General features: G+C 36.0%; 1 protein-coding gene across 1 annotated transcript in view; it reads right to left on the bottom strand.

Moving 5' to 3' along the window:
- The window catches only part of ADAMTS19 (ADAM metallopeptidase with thrombospondin type 1 motif 19), a 298,785-nt gene that overhangs the window by 227,899 nt on the left and 47,129 nt on the right, over window positions 1–23,757 (bottom strand). Inside the window, exon 3 of the mRNA XM_057540882.1 lies at window positions 5,137–5,302. Within this exon, the coding sequence (XP_057396865.1) occupies window positions 5,137–5,302 (166 nt within the window). The remainder of the gene's footprint in view (window positions 1–5,136; window positions 5,303–23,757) is intronic.

The raw sequence follows: 23,757 nt of genomic DNA, 5'->3' as shown, positions 1-23,757 counted from the left end.
CTTTGTTTTGAATTTGTATGTATGCTCATAGTTCCAGTCCATCATCTTGGTTTCTGATAAATTCCCTTTTGTGAGTCTTGTTCCAGGTACTTTAACTTTGATGTCAATTCTGTTCTATTCTATCTTATCCTATCCTACTACCTATTCCACCTTACTTGCCTTCTAACACCCTTTCATGATGCCAGGATTAGTTTATCTCTTCTATTCTTGAGCTACTGGGTCCCTTCTATTACTAACTTCTAGGTCCAACTGAGTTAGCTCTGAGCTCTAACATGAAGTAGATCCTGCCACGATGGCTGGAAACTTCACTGTTCTCAGATATCTCCATAAATTACGGTTTCTCATTTTGTGTCACAGGGACACAGACTAAAAATCTATTTAACAAAGTTTTATCCAAATGTCAAGTAGAGTCAGTTAACTAAGTTAACAAAAGTGTTATGAAAATAAATGCAAAGGCTCCTTATTTAACAACAATAAGCATTATATTATGAAAAAAGAAAATAAATGCAAAAGGACAAAAGCAAGAGTAGCCATCTGCAACAGAATCACTATAGTTAAATTTTATGAATCCATATTTAGTACCAGCAGTTAATACCAAAGACCTTCATGAAGGACAGAATAAGAAATTGGTTTTATTAGTATCTTAATATCTACAACAGTTAGGAATAAATTTTGTAGTTTTTCTAATTGTAATCGCAATCCTACTTATGGTTATATATTAGTATACTATCATATAAACGTATAATATTTAGTAGGAGACACTCCTACAGGTATACAAAAAGGCTCATCTTGGCAGGGTCAACCCCTAATAAACTGATTATGGGGGAAAGATAGATAGATAGATAGATAGATACAGAGACACTCAGACACACAGATCTGGCAGCTCTCCTAGATGGCTACATCACTGATCTTCTGTGTAAAAATCACACAGTGGTAGGAATAGAAAGGATGAGATGATAGGCAACATATTAGAAAGCAGACATCACCCTCAGCAAAATTAATCAGACTAAAAAGAGAAAAAGGGAGGTGGTTAGAATTACTCTTTCTTGTTGCTGTTGTTTATGTGTGTCTGGGGTGTTTAGTGTTTATTTTCGAGTGACTAGGTAGATAGTGGGGAACATCAGCAGAGCAGTTTGGGAGGAAAGATGATGGGTTCAGCCATAGATTTAGTAAGTCTGAGATGCCTGAGGGACATCTGAGTGGAAGTTACTAAACACCTGACAGTCAGGAGAGAGGTTAAAATGGAGATAGAGTTTGGAACTAAACAATATGTAAGTGAAGTTGAACCCATGGATTTGGATTCTATCACCCCAGGGAAGCAAGTGGCATGAGAAGTAGAAAGAAAAGGAGGAAGTCCTGGGAAATGCCTACATTTAGGGGGTGCACATATGGAAGAAGACATGCCCATGGAGGAGACAGAAACATAAGAAAAATAAAAGGAGAGCTAATATGAAACTGAGGGGATAATTATAAAATGCGGGGCTTTTCGACCATATCAAGAGTGATGAAGAGACCATGTAAGGGAGAGACAGAAAAATTTGTTACCTTTATTGCCCCAGCTAATGATAGCTGTGATGGCCCCAAACTGTCAGTGTGCTACATCCTTATTTGCACGTTATATTTAAATAGGCTATTTGGAACATTCTAGGTTTCTTAAGAATCCCAATACCATGATTCTATGACTCCATTATATAAGGTAGCCATTGTGTGTGAAAATCATGCATATTGAAGTTATCTTTTTATTAAGTTGCTTCCTTTGATGTCTTCACTGTCTACATCAACCACATTGAGGTCATTCTTCATCTCCTCAATCCTGAGACCATTTTCTACCCAGATGCATGTATAAAAACAATAGAGTTGATACCACACGCTTTCAGTTAAAGATCTTTAAATGTGTATTCACCAGTGCTCACCATGTGCTCCCCATAATACCCTCCACATACTGACAATCATCTCCACAACCGTTATGGTTGACATATGGAAACTATTTCAGTAGTGGTTGGGTTAAGTTAGCTCTTAGAATAGAGATGATCTCTATATCCTGCTCAAATAGATCGGTCTTCTTCAATTCTATAAATCTCGTTCTTGTTCACACAGAGTAGCAGACATACTCACAAGCTTATACTAAATGTTAAGGAATATATATTGATTGATAATGTCACTTGCCTGCTTACAGTCTTCAAAGACCACATTTTGCCTTCCAGATAAAGTCCTTATTACCACAGCCCCCAAGTCCCTTCATTATCTCATCCATGACTACTTTTCCAGGCTTGTGTCTCATGTCCACACTGTAGACACTGGATGCTTTCCCCTGCCTTTATACTTTTGTATTTATTGTTCCGTCTGCCTGAAATGCTCTTTCCCTGTCTAACAACGTCCACTAAATTTTCACATATGTTTTCCATTTTCACACATAATCTCATTTAATTTGGACAACTGCCCTGAAGTTTGGGTACCACTACACCCATTTTGTATATTGTAAATGGAGCTTTGGAGAGATCAAGGAAGTTTTCCAAAGTCACACAGGTAGGGGGCAGCGGCATAAGGATGTGAACACATGCAGTCTGACCCCAAAGTCCATTTTCTTAACCTGCACACTCTGTTCCCTTTTCTCCCTATAGTCTGGATAAGTTTTACTTGATCTTTGAGGCTCAACCCACCCCCCTCCCACCACCAAATAACAGAAGCTTAGAATCTTGGGTACTGAGTCTGTCATAGTTCTTATTATAGATAGTATAATTACTCATTTACCAGTTTGTCTAAAATAATACATTGGTCACGTCTTAAGAATAAGAGCTGTGTCATTTAGCTCTATATCCCTGTGAGGTGACTGGTCCTGCTTATGTTGCAAATAAAGAATTTAAGGTTCAAAAGTTCAAGGGAAGTGAAGAAGAGTATCTAGCTGGAGTGAGACTGAAGCTAGGCCTTGAATCCAGGGCCTCTGACTCTCAACCTCATGTGCCTTTCTTTCCTCTATGTTATCTGTTAATAAAAGAACACAACAAAGTCATCCTAAACTATGAAGTGCCTGTTTAGAAAAAATATTTACGTAATCCATACATACAAACACAATACACTTAAGACATTAACATGATGAAGGGGAAAAGGGCAAAGACCAAGTTGAATACAAATACGCTTTATGATTCCATTGTGAAAAGGCAATTACTGCAACATTATCCAAATCTGAATCATGTTTTTAATATGCTAATATATCAGCTTGAAGTAAGAGGGGAAGAACTGCAATTAGACTTATACTGATAAGTAAATGAATATTTTATTTCATGGATTGCTAATTTTAAAATGATTTTTAAATTTCTAGACCCTTAAAAAGCATCGAAAATAGTTAAGTTCAGTAAAGCACCCAACTGACGATAGCTTAGCACTCCTTCTATGAAAGTGCTTGATCCAAACAGGTCAATTAAGATATAACAGTCATGCCTTAAAAAAAATTAGGAAATTTATGAACAATGTCTGTCAAATATGAACTGTGTATTTATGCTTTATAAACCTATCAAAAATAAGAATTTTCTAGAAACGTTTCCTCCATGCATAATGGCACACAAAGCCTGCTTTATGTCATCTGTATACATGAGTAATTAGAACAGCTGGAACTTACTATGATTCGAAAGTTGCATAGTGCAGATTTTCAGTATAACTCACACAAGGCAATCTCCTTAAATGGACTAAATCCAAGTTGTTGCTGTTATCATTTCACGATATAAAAACCTTTCTTTTGCTTGTTCATACTATGACTTTTGTTCAGCTGTTTTTTATCTCCATTGTGTCTACAGTTCTTAGAATAGAGAAGAGGGATGTGTCTTATTTAAATTGACTTGATCATGTACGTTGAATAATGTGACACAGAGGTAGACTCACTTAACCACTTTTGAAGATAATTCCAATACAGACTGATATCATGAGCTTTTGCAAAAGAAAACAGAGATCATAAATTAATTTGAGATAATATATCTAAAGAGAAACATATTGAAATTCTTTCTGAATTTGAACATACTAGACAATTGATGATATGAACATGCTATGGCCTCTGCAAATGTTACTTATTATCACAATTTGTATACCTAAATCAGCCTCAGATACCATAACCAATGTTAGAATTGCTATCCTGGCACTAACTACACTAACACCTAATTTTAAATCTCCAAGTCAAATTTTAAAGTCTTTACACCAAAAATTCTTCAATAAATTCATATTTCCTCAGATACTATATGGAAATATTTCTCATCTCAGTGAATATTCACTGAGATGTCTGGATTAGATGTCCAAATATTTTTCCTAGGGAAACCACTGAATGCTGACTATGACTTTCAGGTCCTACTTATGTAATAGAAATCATTCATTTTCCTTATCCTTCTTGCTAATGCCACAGATCTCTGCCAAAGGAAGTAATAAGGAAGTGTACAAAACAGTCACCCTATTTTACTTCTGTGAAAAATTGGCAGACAAACAGAGACCCGGATTTGATGGTTGGGAAAGTTTATGAGCCACTGAAACTTCCAGATTTAAAGTATTCTGACACTGAGAATAAAATTCAAAGAAGTAAATCCTGACTCTTCTTCCTATTCCTCTGCTAATTTTAACCATCAAGATGATTTTTACTTGAGTCAAATAGAAAAAGAAGAAAAAGTAGAAGATGCTTCTGGTCAAAGTAAAGAGATATCTATGATGTTCTCAGGGAGGTGGACTGAAATAAGACCAAGAGCTCACAGTATTCAGTTACAGGGAATCTGGAATTCTCTCGGTGTCATTTCTATTCCAGTGAGGGGAACAGTATCCCATGAGTATCCCTCTTGAGGGATATACAGCATGTAATATATTAATATCTGAAGTCCTTTTGAGTTTCTATTTTTTGATATTAAAATGTACTATTTCATAGAAAACTAAAAGATAAGTCTAAAAAAGATATGTAATTGTCATTAACCAAGAGAGATTCCATATTAAAAAAGATAAAGCTGGTGGATGGATGGATAGACAGAAAGACAGAGAGGGAGGGAGGGAGGGGTGGGAAAGGGAGGAAGGAAGAGAGGGATGGAGGGAGGGAGGGAGGGAGGGGGGATTTGTTAAAGGATTCATCTCACATTGCATATTTAGTTAAACCCTTTTAGGAGAAGGCATTACCTGAAATGACACCACAGTAATGACTGTGAGGAGCTGACTTCTCTGTGACTTTTTCCTCCATGGACCTTTTCTGCCTATATACACGGTGTGGGTGACCCGTTATGGCCATTGTATCATTGAGTGGTTCAATAAATATGAAGTCCTCATTGAGCTGTATGAATCCCATCTGGAATATATAACAGAAAGATACGTATGAAATATCATTCGAATAAGTTACTTTCTGGGTTCTCCCACTCACATCCACTCTGTTTTCTTCCACGTATGTGCATACGTTTTTCTAGTGAAACTATGTTAGCAACCCCACTAATAAGGTAACTGTCTTCCCATTTTACTACTTCATCTTTAGGTACTTTATTGCACTAGCATAAACTTCATTTAGTTAGCCTTAGCCTGTGAGGGAGGCTAGATGCCAGCAACAGATGCACAGTAAAAATTCTGGAATGTTAAAGGCTCACTTTGGGAGACCCATGGGGTCACTTACATGTACAGCATGTACAGAAGAGCAATATAGTTTTTAATTGCATACACAGGACAGTACAACATTTTGACAATCATTATTTAATAAAATAATTCATGTAACATACCACGGTAAATGTAGGACACATAACATTAAGTTATTATATAAAATACTCTTAAGCCTTCTACTAAACATTTTTGAAAACCCTTGAACAATAAATTACAGAAAAAATGAAGCATCACTTACATAAACAAGTTTCATTTCATACAATGCCATATTTTAAAGTTAGCCAGTTGTGGACAGAGGGCTAAAAACTGTAAGATATGATTATGATCAGCAAAAAGAACTTATAACAAGTAGGTATTCTTTTATTATATTGAAGCTAAGCCTAGTCATTTCTTCCCTTCCTTTTTTAGAATATAAATTTGAATTATAACTAGGAAAATATTTTACATGGAAGAATATATAACTTGATCTTTCCAATTTTCATTGTTTTACTCTACTGCAATATATATATAATGTATATTTGATTTATATTGTTAACTCTTTAGTAAACAATTTTTAAGAAATAATTCCCTAGAACCTGCATTATTCATAACCAATATGCTAATATGAAAGTTATCAAATACTGTTTTGCATTAACTTTATAAAAATCATATACAGTTCATTTTAATTTGATTCATATATAATTAGCATAGTAATATAATTATTTCTTCAGATACAGTAATTGTTCCAAACTGAATATATTTTTAAAATCTAGGCTAAAAGAAACTTTTCCTTAGAAGAAGAGGTCTTTTTGTTTTGTTTTAATTACTAAAGTGTATTGCATCTTCTATATGGAAAGACCAGGTGATTGCCAATATGCTGATTTTATTCTGTACATTTTATTCTTTATATCAGAATAAAGATATAAGATACCTATTCTTCTTACATAAGATATAAGATACCTATTCTACCTATATAAGATACCTATTCTACCTGAAGAATATCTTCATTATATGATAACTAAAGAATATCATTATATGATAACTAATGAATATCTTCATTATAAGATAACTAAAGAATAAATCTAAAAATCCTCATCAACTTCATTTTATTGAAGTTTTTATATCACTAATAAAATTCTCAAGTACTAGGATGGCAGCTCCACCACCTAGACTTGTCCCCTTCTCCTCTCTCTCTTCCTGCCTTTTCCTGTCTCTTTCCCAGTTCCTCCCTCTCCCTCTCTTGTTCTCACACACACATGCACACATGCACGCACACATACATCATTTGTGCGTGGGGATAATGCAAAAAAAAGATTTACTCTAATGATTCTTTCAAAATATCAGGCAAGTATATATTTGGGGCATTTTTGTGTAATTTTAATATGACTTTCAATGAGTTCTTTTATTTTCCATACATGTTTTCATTCTCTGAAATATGAAATCAGCTTGAATTTTAAAGTAATTACATGAAACACAAAAAATATTCCCTAGAGCCTAATTTGATGGGAATAAAAGAGAGTCTCAAATATTTTAAAATTTAAGTAATAATTATTAAAGATGTAATACATCTACACATGGATTGATAAGCAGTGTCATATTATCATTGATCCACATTGTGAAAATACAGAACTGTGTTTCTCTTGTCTTATATGTAAATGTGATTCTGAGGTTCAGTCAGTATTCAAGGCCACTAATAAAACTGACAGTGTGACTGATGACTAAGATAATAATTGTTATGATGCTCAGTTTCCCTAAATCATAAATTTGCAATCTGATATATTCTTTCAACGGGTTATAAGCATGGTAAGATTTATAACAATAAACCCTATAAAATTTAATTGCATACTATCATATAAAATTTAATGACCTCAAGAACAGATTCTGGATTTAAGATTATTTCGGTTCATAACCTACTACTAGCGTGTAACTATGAGAAAGTTACAGCATCTTTACACAACAGCTTCATAGCGTTGTTTGGAATATTTTTTAAAAGCATTTTTTAAGCACATGTAATGCTCCTGTCATAGAATCAGATACTGAGTAACCCGCTCAATAAATGTTCATTATAATTTTTATTTTATTAATAAGGATAATCATAATAAATATAAGCAGCCAAACATTTGAGATTGGACTGAAGGGCTCAGAGAGTCCAAAGAATTAAAATTTATTCGTCTTTGTATCCCCACACTAGCATATTAAATACTGTCTCAAATAAATGTGGTCTTTTTTTTTTAGTTACGATTTGGAAACCTCTTCATAACACAGCATTCTCTGTTGTGTTAGGATTTTATCTATACACATTTTTAAAAACAAGGTCACTTTTAAAAAGAAAAAAATGTTGGAATAATTATAAATGATGACTCATTCATTCAACACATATTTACTGTCTGACCACAGTGTACCAGACTCATTTCACTCTAGGGCATATTTAGCATCAAGTGTTCAGGTTCTCTACAGGGAAGGGTTTTCTCTCTGAGACCAGAATACTATCTAACAGCAGAGGAAGTGCTCTAGCTTGGGTTGGTATCTTTCAAGCAGAATTGCAGGAAATTATGAAGTTTTCTGTGTCCCCACAAAGGGCTCCCCTATTCCACTAACAAAATGGATTGTTTTATCTGTGCTATGAATTTACAAGCCATGGAAGAACACAAATTCACATCAACCTCTCTTTACAAGTCCTCCTGTGTTTGACAATCCACAATTAGGCAGCATGCACTTTAGTGCCAATATTGTCCTTTCAATTTTAGAAGGGAAGAAAATTAATTGTGTATTGACATGGCACAATACAGTCTCTAAACTAAATGCGAACTACATAAGAATTTTCTCCCAGATTGGCCTTTTTAGATTTTTCAAAATGATTTTAACAATTTTGAGATATTTCATGCAAACATTTGGAAATGAAATTAAAAGTTGTTCCCTGCCTTGTTCCAGTCATCATGTACATTTTCTCATACAATGGCATCTGTTCTATTGTCACTGAATCTTATTCTCTGATTTGACAATTTAGCAAACATTTCAGTATTTTGAAAATCTACCACTGCTTATGTGAAAATACGTTACCAGCCATTTCTTGTCTTACTGGTTCTGATATTTTACTTTCTCTATTTAGATGCCCCTGTGCTTTGTAAAACAACCATTAACACTGATCTCCATGAAGGTGTACTGACACTGCCACCAACTTCTAATTACAATATGAAATTTGATTTGGCCAATGTGCATAGATTTTTATATACCGTTGCTTCAATTCACCAAATACAAACGTTTCATTTGTTCAAATTCAAATTAACTATGTCTACTAAAGAGATGAACAGAGTCTAAAGTCCTAATGCATATGTCACAAGCATAAATTAAAAATGACTAAAAAAATTAGAAAGCAACCTAGCACTTGCCAATCTTGTTTCCATTCCTACCAGGTTAACTACTTCAGTTCCCCTGCCTCACTTCCTATTCACTTAAGGAACTGAAGCACTACTATAACTACTACCTCGTTTTCTTTTCATTCTTCTATGTTCCTTTTTTGGAAATTGTCTTTATTTTCCAGAACCTCAGGTTTCTAAGTAAACTTTGCGTGTACTAGCTGAAGGTATATATCTGAGGCTCAAACTGCATATGGTGAGGGTCTTTAATAATATCCTATTTTTAAAAAATATATAGCATATCACAAGAAGTAAATACCACTAGTGTGTGGTAGATCATTATAATTTCAGGCTGTAAGAAGACTGGAGGGATAACAGAATTTGGATAAAACTAGAGGTAAGTTGCTCCTTATGAGAGGGTAAAGGGCAAAGAGGATGTGGAATCTAGGAAATAGTTTAAGAAGATGCCTGGCTTGAGTAGAGAAATAGGAAAATGTAGCCAAAAAATAAGATGAACCAATATAACTGAAAACATTAAATGACAAAGTTCTTGACAGGAAAAGGAAAATCAATGTCCTGAGGGTCTGAAGATTTTTAGCCCATTGTCTGACTATAAAGTATATTAGAGAATCTCTGAGATAGAAGCATAAGTGTTTGACTTCTAAAAAGCAGTAACAGAAGTTGCTGAAAGGATCTGGCATCAGTATACTGCTTGTAAAAATATTTTATACAAATGTCTCATACTCTACATGATGTGTACTTCACACATGTTAAGTTTGACTATTTTTGAAAAAATTCTCTTGTATGGTAATGCTATAGTATACATCTCATTAAGTAAAGTATATAGTTTAAAACGTAAGCATAATATAGGGATTGACATAAATTATAAGTTTAAATTTATTTTATGCTTTATTCAAATAAAACATCATTTTCAATATTCCTGTAAATGGGAGTGGTTTTTCATGCCTTTGTATATTCTATACATACACATAAATCTGCAGGAAAACACACTTCTGACGCCGTATCTATCCTATTATCATATCATACTAAAATACTCTCCTGACTCGATCTTTTCAAGGTTTCCGGTTTACGCCGCGAGGATCAACCCTAAATGAAGATATGTAAGTTATAAGATCATGATAAACTCTTGCCTACTTCTCCATTTAAACTTCACATATAACCACCACAGACAAATTCTGTGTGAACAAATTTTATATTTTAACAATTTCAGAATAACTTTTAGCTGCATGGTCACATCTTGGTACGCTGCACATGCTGTTTTCTCTTTCCAGAAAGTCACTGTTGGTATGGAGAGTTATTTCTTCAAAATCAAGCCAACCCTATCCTCTCTCCAAAGTAGCCACCGCCTGCTCTATCCACTTCTGCACCTTTTCTGTTCTTTCACTAGTAGGCCCCCTGTAAATGTTGCTTGCAGGACGCTCTGATTAGACCATGAGCTATTTCAGGGAATGCTTGGGGTGCAGTGCTCGTCATCATGCCTCAATGAGCAAGGACTGGTACATAGCAGGTGCTCAGGCAATGCTGTTTTCACTCAATGTATTCTTCCCTTTTGAGATAAAAGAAAATGTACCCATTTGCTGCTCTGAACAACATTCTACCTGTGACTCCATCTGGGGGAAAATTACAATTTGATTTCTTCCTCTGGCATTTCCAGTGTTGCTTTCCCGGTGTGTCCAAATTTTATCTTTAGGAAAAGTTTTCATGTGACCACACTGTTAACATAATTCCATTTACTTTCCCTGCCAAAGGGGCTTCAAAAAGAATCATGAAATGACAATGGTAGAAGGAAACTTAGAATCATCCGGCCATCTGGAGTTTTAAAATCAAGAAAACCAAGGCTTAGAAATCTTGCATGACTTGCCTAAAATCACACAGAGAGTTCATGGGAATGTCAGGGCTAGAAGCTAAGCCTCCCAATTTCCAAATTGATATCTGGTTTTAATACATCACTCTAATAAATCTGCTCGCTACCTACCTTCTCCTTACATTTCCACCCACATTCTAGTTTCCTCCACTGAATTGGAAAATTGTCCTGAGACCACCCATCATGTCCTTTCCTTTGTTCTCCTCCCTCGGGCATTTGACCCTTGACAACTTTTCTCCTCCACGAATATTCCTTGACTCTACGTCTCTTGTTCTCTAGCAACTGTTTCTATTTCCTTAAACAGATCCTGTTCCTCACTCCAAAGCAGGTCTCCAGTCAGCAATCGGTTCTCTGCATTTATCCCTCCCAAGGGATTTATAACCCCCAACGGAAATGATTCCCCAACCCCCCACCCAGGCCACTGCTTCCATTGCATGGACATCCCCCCACACTAGCACCTCCTCTCTGAGTCTGTATCTCTATGCATGACCCTTTTCTAGTTACCCAGGCTAAAAAGCTATATAGTCCTTTCCTCTTCCCTTTTCAAACTTATTTTAAAATATTTATAAGAAAACAAGAATAGAGGAAAATAACATGCCTGTATGCCAGACACTGTATATACCTTATTTCATTTAATCAAACAGCCAGCTTGGGATACCTATGTTAATGTCACACGTTTTACAGTTGAAAAAAAGCAAGTTTCAAAAAGATGTATCGTGTCCTAAGGTCACAAATCAGTGTGTGGTGAGGACAGGATTCAAACCAAAGGCTGCCTGGCTTGGAGCACATGCTGCCTCTGTGAGGCCATCTGAAGAGGCCAGGCCTGCCACAGGGCTGCTGCTCCAAGTAACTCTCATCTTCAAAATCTCCTGCACTGAGGATCTGACGTCAAGCACACCACCTCACGGATGGCAGATGTCCAAAATTTGATATCAAGAGCAAGGCCGGGCCCCATCCCTCACAAAGCAGAAGACAAAAGTACCGCATCAGGCTCTGAACTTTATCTTGAGCTGACTGTTTTATGTGATCAGCCTGTGAGCTGCCAAAGGCACACTGGCCTTCTGAGTGTGCCGAGGGTTTCATCTCCAGGCCTCCTTCAATGGTGGAAACCCAATCACTCCCCCATGGCAGATTTGGGAGAACAGTTCAAGGTTTTCGTTTTTCTTTCCTTCTTCCTTTCTTTCAAGTCTCTCTCGTTTTTTTTTTTTTTCTTAAAATTGCTTTCTGATCATAAAATCAGAACTTTTAAATAGCAGAATATTTAAAAAATACAGTTAAAAAAAGAAAATAGTCATCCCAAATCCCATCATATAGAATTATATATGTATGTATATACGTATTTCTTTCTAGTCTATTAACATATACACATGTGTCTATGTATCTGTATGTGTACATGCATGTACCTATAAACATGTATACACATGTTAAAGTTTCATATTCTACTTTATTTTTCCCATTTAAGAAAAGCTTAATAACGATTTTGTTTCTTAATAGTATCAAATAATCTTTATAAGTTGGTTTTCAATTGCTGAATAATAACTTATCTTCTAAATATATCATAATCTTATTAGCTATTCATTCATGCAACCCTCTACTCAACAAAATGCTTATGAGTATGAACTTTGTACATCCAGAGCTCAGGGTGTAGCAGTGAACAAGGCTGAAAAGCCCCGTCACCAACTTACACCTCAGGAGGGAAGACAATGTGCAATTTGTTCAACTGGGTCAAAGTTACACATAAAATTTCTCCATCAACATTTGTTAATAAGATTTACATTGATGATTTGTACACTTATTTATGTCTGTGTTCTATGTCACAATAAAAACCAAGGTTACAATATAGCTTGGAAGTATCCCACCAGCTACCTAAGGAAAAAGGTAGGAGCTGAAAGTGAACATTCAGAGAAGATGAACTAATTCTCCTCCAAGAACAAGTAAGTGAAAGACCTCAGGGGCTCAGGAGCAGCTCTGAAGAGGAAAGCCTCCTAAGAACCCATAAATGTGGCCCATGAGGTGAGAGAGTCCACTGTAGGCACCTGTCATAAAGCTCAGCCACACCACTCTCGTCACCCCACAGGTCACCTAAGCACCCTTCTCCTTCTCGCTTCCCTTAGAGCTTCAACCCTAGGGGATGCAGTGGAACCCCAGGGTGCTGAGCAGGAGGGTGACAGCTCTAGATGGGGAATAACGAGGACCGACTCCGTGTCCCCATTCCTCACTGCAGGTGATGAGTTCTCAGAAAGCCTGAATGTGGAGAGCGTGCATCAGAGAGAAATTTTAAATTTACGTGAATTTGGATGTTTTGATGATCATAGGATAAATATTCTGATTACCAAACAGAGACTTTTGGGACTAAATTCACCAGGGGACTTCTCAAAACCTGAGAGTAAACAACACCAGAAGGAAGACCAGAAAAACAAATATGAACAAACAAAATGCAAACTACTTGTTTTATTATGATAATCCTTGAGTCCTGTTTACTCAATGAAAAGTTATAAACATATAATATGAACTCAGCTGCCAAATACTATGAAGGGGTGAGAGAGTGATGTGGGGATGGCCTTTTGGGTGAGGTGACATCTGAGCAGGGACCTACGGTATGGGAGATGGCCAGGCCAAGATGTAGAGGGGAGGACATTCTAGGCAAAGAGAGAAACCAAGACCCTGAGATGGGAACAAGCTTAGGACATTTAACGAAAAGCAAAGCTAGGGCAGCTGGAGCAGCATGATATATGGGAAATGATAATTAGAAAGGAACCCAGGGCATTAACCCATAGCAGTGTCAACTTATGGGATTAGTTATTTAGAAATAAACCCTGATGAAATCCTACTTTGGTTTTTAGCCCATCTACCTTTTCTTAGACACTGGTTACAGATCTTACCATGGGACACCTCATGATGGCCTTCTGTGTTATGTTCTTTCAACAGCGTCTTACTTTATCTACATAATAATTACACAGGGATAGCTTTCACTTCTACAACTGAAAAAAATATGCTTTCTCTCCTGTTTTCTTGAGAACCATTGCCTTCTTCTAACTTTTCCCCAATATTTGACAGAGATATGGATTTTTAAAAATTTCAAAAATGTTCCTTTTTAACTCCATTATAAACATCACAAGTATGATAATAAATAGAAACTGTTGTATGTTAAAGAAGTGAAAAGGAAGGGGTAAAAACTGGTAAAGTGGAAAATGAATGCTCCATCGTAACATTTAGTTATCCAAAATAATTGATTTTTTGGTTCATATAACGGTTATCTATTTTCTCATTTTATAGTACAATTTCTACTCATATCAAGAAAAGCTATTGATTTTCATATACTTTCTTATATCCATTCACTTTACTATAATCTGTTATTGGTTATAATGACTTTTTTATTAATCCACTGATGTCTATGCATTCTTTAAATAAGCAAAAATCAAGCTGAGAAGTAGTAAATTCAGTTTTAAATCTACTTCTAAGTTTATCAATCAGTCTAGCCAAAAGCTATTATGTTCCACTGTATCTTCCTGGTGCTTATTAATGTTCATTACAAATGTACCTACTGAATACCCACAACATGGCAGTAGGCAAGGCACTGAGGATTCAAAGATGAAGACAGATTTAACCCGCATTTTCATGGACCTTATATATTAGGGAGAAAGGCAGGAAAAAAATAAAGTATTCAGAAAAATATACTCAGGATGATATAAAGTGTGAAAAGTATCATTAAAGAAACAAACAAGAATCTGAGAGAAACAGAGCACAGGTTAGGATACCAGAGAGGGTGGCCCAATAAGACCTATCTAAGGAGATAACATTAGAGGCAAGACCTAAAGAAGGAGCCAGCCATAGGAAACAGAATATAAGTGAGAGAAGAGTGGTATTTTAGGTGCAGGAGGCCATATAACAAGGCTATGACCCTGGAAGATAGATGGGAGGAACTCAATGTATCAACTTTGAGTTTATAAAAGTGCACAATTTAAAATTATTACTTATAACAATATATGTTTGTGTTTCATATGTTTATGTCACAGTAAAACTTATTTTTTAAAGGAGAAACAAAGAATAAACAATAGAACCATATTACTTAGCGATACAGAGGCAAAGTAAGTACTAAAAGAAATGCAACTGCTCCTAAAGGACAGAAATCAAAGCTGGAAAGGAGGGGGCAAGAAAGTTTATTTTTTACACTATAATTTTTGCAATAAGTATTGACTTTTCTAACGATATATATGAATGACTTAGATTACATTATAATTTAATAGAGAGGTTGAAATAGAGGGACACAAGACTTGTTGGGAGGCTACTGCAGTGATCAAAGCAATAAATAATGGTGGCATCAGTTTAAAGTCTATCAGTGAGAAATACCTATAGATAAACCAGAATACAGTTAAAGAAGTGATGTGGAGATCGAAGTGGTGGCAGGAGTCACAGAGAAATAATTATTGCAGCAAAAACAGAACAGAGGGGTTGGCAGGGCATGATTCTTGTAGAGCTCTGAAGACCACGATAAGACATTTAGATTGTATTTGAAGTATAACTGGAAGCAACTGACAGTGTATGGCGTAATCTGATAAATTTTTAAGAAAGTCATTCTTGCTCTTTTTTGGAAAGCAGACTATAGGGTGACAAGAGAAGAATCAGGGAGATCAGTTTGAAGTCAGTAATAGTTCAAGTGCAAGATCATGATGGGTAGACCAAGAAAGCAACACATGGGGGCTGAACTAAGGATGTGGACAAAAGTAAACACATGGGAGATTAATTTTGGCTTCTCATACAAACCAGAGAGCAACCACCCAAGTTTGTTAATGTTTTAGATGTTTGTACACAGAGGGACAGTAACACAGAGAATGAAAGATGACTCCAGAGTTTCTGGCTTAGGTACTCAAAAAAGGGAGATAAATGTTTGTAATTGAGATAAAAATGTCAAATACTGAGGATGAAATTTAGATTTTCGGGGCAGATAATCAAAATATCTGATGGGGCTGTCTTACGTTTGATATATCTGTGAAACCTCTAATTAGAGAAATCAAGTAGACAGTTGGGGTGTGGAGCTTTGTGGAGAGTCTTAACCTAGAGACATGTATCTGGGAGCTGCCAACATAAAGATAATTTTTCAATTCACAGTGATGAGTGATGTTATCCAGAAAGAGAATATAGAGAGAGAACAGAAGAAAACTTAAGACCAAACCTGATTACCCTAGCACTGAGGAGAGCAGCAACTAGCAAAGGAGACTGAGGAGGAAGGGCTAGCGAGGTTAAAGGAAAAGCAGGAGCTTGTACAGCTGACTTTTCAAAATCAAAATTAACTCTTTCTAGAAATGGCCTTAAAGAAAACACAGGAATAAGTTCTTATTCGGTTCACTCTGAAGAAGCTCTTACCCTGTCTAACCCTTAGTGCCCAAGTTAAAAATGAGTAGTCCTACGGGTGATAATCAAACACATGTGTTCATGCTGCTGTTAAATTCAGCAACAAAAACTGAGCCAAAGAACACTCTCTTGCCTGTATCAGTCAGGGTTCTCAAAAGTCGTAACAGTGTGAGTTTCTTTTGTTGCAAATGAGAGAATTCTATGTGTTCCATTTTGTTGAGTCATTCAGGGAATTTAAATGTATTAACTAACTTTGCTTGACCTGTAATTTTTTGGAAAAGGTGGCTTCCAACTTGCCACCCACCCTAGCACTTAATGAGTTGGTGCACATTCGGCTGTGCACCGAGCTCTTAAAGGGTTAGTCTCTGGGCGACTGTTCAGAGCCCCTCACCATGGTGATGAGCACTCACAGCACTTATCTCATGCAATTCCAGCCCAGTTATGTGCTTTAAGTGGAACTGAATGAGACCACTGAGAAAGCTGCACAGCTGTGATTTGGGGAAGTACTCATCACTGCCAGGTCTTACTGGTGACCTCACAATTAACAGAGATGTTGCCAACCTCCTACATACCCCTAGAGAGTAGATACGAATTCATTTCACCATGGAAACAAGATTAGCGGAGCAAACTACTCAAGGACCATAGCACTGGTACTCAAAGACATGGAAAATGTGCTGCAACTTATTTTCCAGATTCAAGAAAGGTCAAATAAATACAATAATTCATAAGTTCAACAATATTTACACACTATGTGTCAGCTCTTGTGCTACATGCTGGAAACACAGCAGGGCACAAAATGGTCATTTTAAAACAGACAAGCTTAAGTATCTTTTTTAATAATTAAGGAGTTTACTTACTGTAGATGTTAAGTCCTCTTTCCCATTTGCAACCCCATCAGCAAAGCATGGGGGATTTTCCCCCAAGTAGGACCCTTGGATAATGCAAATAGCTTCCCCTACCCCTATTTTGATGGCATTAAGTAATATCCAAGAAATTACCTCGGTGGCTTTTTCCCTTAAAGGGAGCAATAAATCTTGGACCAACAAAGTTCTTTCTCACATGGCCTGTTTCTTAACTACAAGATCCTCAAATGCAAACATCTGACTAAGGAGAGCAGAAAGAACACACTTCTGCTTTTTTTCTTTACTGTCTCCTTCATACATGTCCCATCAGTGAGTACAGCGGCTCAGGAAGCTCATGTACTATCAGGCTGATTTATTAGAGATTACTTTGGGAGGTCATACACCTGAAGAGCCAAAATAATCTGGTATAAACCAGGAAACCCACTGCGTTCTGCACATACCTGACCACATTAGGAATATTATGTCTGAGCATCACATTATAAATAAAAGCATATCCAAACAAGACATTAGGGGTCAGTTTGTTCCAAATTCCACCCAGAGAAGAAATTCATTTGTCAACATCCCTGATAAATATTTAATATTCTGTTTTTGCATTTCAATCATGAATAGAACAATCACCACTCTGAAGCAATGTAGGCCTCTACTGGACAGAGGTAACTCTCAGAAAGATTATTATAAAAGGTCCAAAAGGCTTTCTTCAAAACTACTTTAAACCAGGAGTCCTGATTCTGCATCCTAAGCCCCTTTTCACATTCATATAACAAATACTCTCATGGCCTCTCTGTATGTGTCCAGTTTCTCTAACCATTCCTGATATGAAATAGGTTCCCTACCCTTCTTCATCCTTTTCATTTTACTTGGATATTCTCTAGTTTATACATGTCACTCTTAGGTTTGATTTTCTTTGATTTTAAAAAATGGAAGTGAATATTAAATGAAAAATGTCCTTAGAACAGAGGATGAGTTGAAAAAAGAGACTGCAAGAAAAGTAACATTAAAAGCTTGGTACAGACTGGTATAGGATAATAACTGGAAAGTGTTTCCATTTATTACTTTTTATCATTCTTTATTAGGAAATATTTCAAATTTGCAGACATATATGGGATACAGAGTGCCCAGTAATCCACTCCTATTATTTAAGAGATGTTAACATTTATTTGCTGTAGATTATTTTTTAAAAACCTAACAATTCATTGATTCAGTTGAAGTAGACCTGCACACCTTCCCGAAACAAATCCCTTTCTCTTACTGCTCAGAGGTAACTACTACACTGAAGACGTGCCTATCTTTTGCACTCACGTTTTAAACTTTCACTACATATTGACTCACTATTACAAGTATAGCAGTGATCATACTTGTACCTATTTAAAAGGGTTCACTCCAGTGGCTGAATTGAGGATAGACTACAGAGGGGGAGACTGTCATACTGAGTGAAGTAAGTCAGACAGAAAGATAAATATCATATGATATCACTTATATGTGAAATCTAAAAAAAAATAAAGGGGACAAATGAACTCATTTACAAAACGGAAGTGGAGTCACGGATATAGAAGACAAACTCATGGTTACCAGGGGATAAGGGGGTGCGGGGGGTATAAATTGGGAGATTGGGACTGACATTTACACACTACTATATATAAAATAGATAACTAATAAGAACCTGCTGTAGAGCACAGAGAACTCTACTCAATACTCTGTAATGGCCTATATGGGAAAAGAATCTAAAATAAAAGAGTGGAGGGGCTTACCTGGTGGTGCAGTGGTTAAGAATCCACCTGCCAGTGCAGGGGACACGGGTTTGAGACCTGGTCCGGGAAGATCCCACATGCCGCGGAGCAACTAAGCCCGTGCACCACAACTACTGAGCCCGTGCACCACAACTACTGAGCCTGCACTCTAGAGCCCACGAGCCAGAACTACTGATCCCACGTGCCACAACTACTGAAGCCTGCGTGCCTAGAGCCCGTGCTCCGCAACAAGGGAAGCCACTACAATGAGAAGCCTGCGCACTGCAACGAAGAGTAGCCCCTGCTCGCCGCAACTAGAGAAAGCCCGTGCTCAGCAACGAAGACCCAGTACAGCCAAAAAAAATAAATAAAATAAATTTTAAAACAAAAACTAAAACAAAATTCCTTTAAAAACAAAACGAGTGGATATATGTATAACTGATTACCTTTGCTGTACACCTGAAACTAACACAACATTGTAAATCAACTATACTCCAATAAAAAATTTTATTTTAATTACAAAAACTGAATCTGAATCACTGAGCTGTACACCAGAAACTAACACAACATTGTAAATCAACTATACTTCAATTAAAAAAGACTGCATTAAAAAAAAAAAGAAGTGATTGGTGGCTCGAGCTAGGGTAGTATTAATGGCAATGGAGTTCATCAGATTCAGGATAAATTTTGAAGATAGAGCAAAGAGATAATACGATGTTTGAATGTGCATTTTGAAAGAAAGAGAGGAATTCAGGACCACAATATTATTTTGAACTTTGCCAAATGGAAATACACAGTTGACCATCAATAAGACAAAGAATAATGTGGGGAGAGCAGGATGGGGGGGTTGGGCGGGGGTAGAATCAACAGTTTGGGACATGCCGAGTTTGATATTATCTATTAGGCCTCATGTTGAAATGTCAAGTAGGTAGCTAGACATACAAACTGGGAGCTCAGCAGAGAGATCTGAACTAGAGTTACTTATTTTGGAGTCACTGACATATAGTTGGCATTTAAACCATGAGAATGGATAAGATCGACAAATAAGTATAGAGAGAGAACACAAAAAAAAAGGCCCATGACTGAGCCCTAGGGCACACCAGTGTAAAGAAGGTGCAGAGAATAGGAATACTCAATGAAGCAGCCTGAGGGGGAGCATGTGGATCCTGGATGGCAAGTGATAAAAATACATATTAAGAAGGAGGAAGGGCATGGTTAGCTCTCTCCAATGCTGCTGTTAGAGAAGATGAAGACTGAAAATCAGTAGCCCTAAGTAAACATTTCTATCAGCTCCGTATTCTTTGTCCTTTGCAGTTAACTATCCTGAAATATAGACACTTACTTGTTTATAATTTGAATAAAAATTTAGATACAACTACCATTCAATTCCTTATTTCATTAATGCTAAATGCAATATAAATTTAGCATTAATGGGAAAACTGTCCAATCTCAAAATTCATCACACATACTTATGGATTCTGCAACTTTAACACTGATGAATGGAATCTCTGCGGCGTGAAAAGAAACTGAAATGAGGAAAAATAAAATACTTGAGAGCACTCCACCATGAACAGACAGAGAAGTAACTGGGGTGTAATTCTTGTGAAATAGATAATACATGGTAATTTTCACTTCTGTCATCTATCTTGGTTCTAATAAAGTGTAAGAGTTATGCCATTTTATTCCATTATTTAAACTAATGGTAGAACTTGTTTATTCTTGTAAGTTTTATATTGTCATATGCAGCCAAGCTATTAAAAATACTCTGGGATTTTAACTCCATGATCCAACAAATTAGCAAATGCTTATAGATTCTTAGCATTTCCAAATTGAATGAGAATCATATTAATGCTGTTATCTAAGAGACTGATTAAAATTATTGTATAGGCAGAGTCAAATACAGAAGCATGATGCTTCCTAGAAACCTCTTTCCCGGTTGATATTAGTACTCTTAAGATACCTTCATTTAAATAGTTAGAAATCTACCTAAATACTCTCATCCCAAATGATTAAAGAGTTACTTTTAAAAGATAACTACAAAGCATCTTATTTAAAAGAAAAAAAAAGTTATTCAAAACTCTGAAAGGAGATCTTTAACTGAACTTAAACTAAAAATGCAAAATGAATTGAGAAAACATTTATAATAAATATAATAAATATGATCACGTCAATTCTGTAAATGACAATGGCTAAGACCTTAACAGCCAAATGAGCAAATGATCTGTACAATTCACAAAGGAAGAAAACAGGGCTTCCCTGGTGTTGCAGTGGTTAAGAATCTGCGTGCCAATGCAGGGGACACAGGTTCGAGTCCTGGTCCGGGAAGATCCCACATGCCATGGAGCAACTAAGCCCGTGCGTCACAACTACTGAGCTTGCGCTCTAGAGCCCACGCACCACAACTACTGAGCCCGTGTGCCACAACTACTGAAGCCCACGCACCTAGAGCCTGTGCTCCGCAACAAGAGAAACCACCACAATGAGAAGCCCACGCACTGCAATGAAGAGTAGCCCCTGCTTGCTGCAACTAGAGAAAGCCCGTGCACAGCAACGAAGACCCAACGCAGCCAAAAATAAAAATAAACAAATAAATAATTTTATTTAAAAAAAAAAAAAGAAAACAAATAGAGAAACAGGCATAGAACAGTGGTCATTCCTGGCTAGTAATTAAAGGAACGTAAATTGCAACAATCAGGGACAATTTCACTGTTTCAAATAGTAGTTTTACAAATAAGCATATAAAATTATACTTCATATTGGCTAAAATAGTCAGCCCGGTGCGCTCAGAATTTGCTAGTGGCCTCATAGCTTAGTTCCCTCTGGGAAATCCTTGTAGAACCATGTTACTTACAGCTCTGGACTCAGCAATTGCAGTTCTGGTAATTTATTCTTTGGATATACTCAAAATAAGAACTTCTTGCTTGGTTTTATTAAAATCAACCATATGAAAGTATTAAAGAAAAATATATGGAAGAAATATGATTATAACTTTGGAGTAGGGAAAATCTTCTGAAAGAAGTATCACAAAGTAGCAACCACAAAGGATAATATTCACGATTCAAATTTGTAAAATAAATGGAAGCCATTTGGAGTCCACCATTAAGGAAATAATAAGCTAAATTACGGTATATTCAGGCAAAACACATGTTATAGCCTCTTTAAATTTGACTTCACTGAAGTCTATGTGGCAATACTGTAAAATGCATGTAATATGTTGTTTCTTTAAAGATGTATGTACACTTTAATTTGAACTTTTAAAACAACTCAAAAAATCATAGGGAAACAAACTGGTAATAAAAACAGTATACTAAAATTATAACTGTTTATGAGTAGTGGAAATATGAACATGTCTCTCTTTTTAAAAAATTTTTATGATTACACTGTTCTCATAATAAATATATATGTATTTAAGTATATTAAATATATATATGTACACACATACACTGACCTTTAATTACACAAGCAATACACAAGGTCTCCAACAAAATGGTTTTCAAAATCATAAACAAGTTTAAAGATATCTTTGATTATCATCCTCAATCACAGACCCCTTCACTTATCTCCAAAAATATTCACTATTATCAATTTGATCTAATTCCTTCTAGATCTTTTTATATCTTTATACATACACATGTAGACACCCACCAGAAAATGCATAGTATAGTGAGTTCTTTTTAACATAAATAGCAACATAATTTATGCATCGTTCTACAACTTGCTTTTAATTCAAATTCAGCTCTGTACTTGGAGACTTTGGAGAAGTCTTCGGAGAAGAAGAGGCCTTCTTAAAGAAGCACCAAAATGCAGCAATCATATTGGACAATATTATCAAATTTGACCACATTAAAAAGTAGAAACGTTGTATGACAAAACATAAACAAACCTGGCAGACTGGAAGAAAATACTTGCAACATATATAACAAAGGAATTTTCTTTACTAACACATAATTCTGATATAGAAAGGTAATCCAGTAGAAGAATTCCCAAATTACATGACAGGAAATCCTTAGTAGAAGAAACCCTAGTGGCCAATGACATAAAAAGATGATCAACCTGTCCAATAACCAAGGAAATTAAAATGGAAACAATAACAGAATGCTATTTGACAGTATAAATTGGTATAAATCCTTTGGAGAGCAATTTTGTACTATCTCTTAAATGAAAATGTGCATACTTAATGCCTCAGCAGTTTCACAAAAAAGAAAATACTTGCACACATGCATAAGTGAAAGGGCAAGTACAAGACTGGGAGTGCAAATTGTTTCTCACCATTATAAAAAAATAAGAAAACAACCTAAATGACCTCAGTATGGATCAATCTATAAGAATAAGATGGTTATAAAATATACATTTTTAAAAGATAAGTAATAGCTATTTAGTATTTACTCCGCAAATTCTCTATTTCTAACCTGAAATGACACATCGGCACTAGAATACATGGATTTATTTGAAAAATTAGGGGTTCTCTTATCTCACTACCTACCGAGACTTCATTTCCATTTGGCCAGCATTTATCATTCATATGCTTGAAATTGATTATGTTAATTAAGGTTTTGGTTGATTTGGTAGAGTCAACATATTAATTTGAGTGCTTCATTTGCCTTTCATAAAATATTATGAATTTATTCTCCCCTTGTAAAAGTACTTAGCCCACTCCCTAGACTGTGAACATATGAATGCATGTTCTCTTCTCACTCCTATTTCCTACACAGTCTTCTGAAATTTTTGAAGGCTGTATAGGAAATTGAAGGCTATAGGAAAACAAGCAAATCACCATCTCTGTGGGTGTGCATTTTATAGTTACTTTGATCACTTGGCCATGGGAAGTCACTATGTCACTTATCTTGAATGGGGAAGTGCTAGAGTCCTTTTGGAGATCAGTTCCTCGATGGCATTTTTGCACTAAAAATTTGAAAGAAATTTTGGGGAAAGAATGTTGGTGAGAAAATTTTATTTAACTGCTCAATCAACCAACAGACATTTCCTGGAATGCA

The sequence above is a fragment of the Balaenoptera acutorostrata genome, chromosome 2 (assembly GCF_949987535.1).
Source record: "Balaenoptera acutorostrata chromosome 2, mBalAcu1.1, whole genome shotgun sequence".
NCBI classification, from domain to species: domain Eukaryota; kingdom Metazoa; phylum Chordata; class Mammalia; order Artiodactyla; family Balaenopteridae; genus Balaenoptera; species Balaenoptera acutorostrata.
The sequence above is the reverse complement of the archived record's forward strand: the minus strand, read 5'-3'. Positions and strand labels throughout refer to the sequence as shown.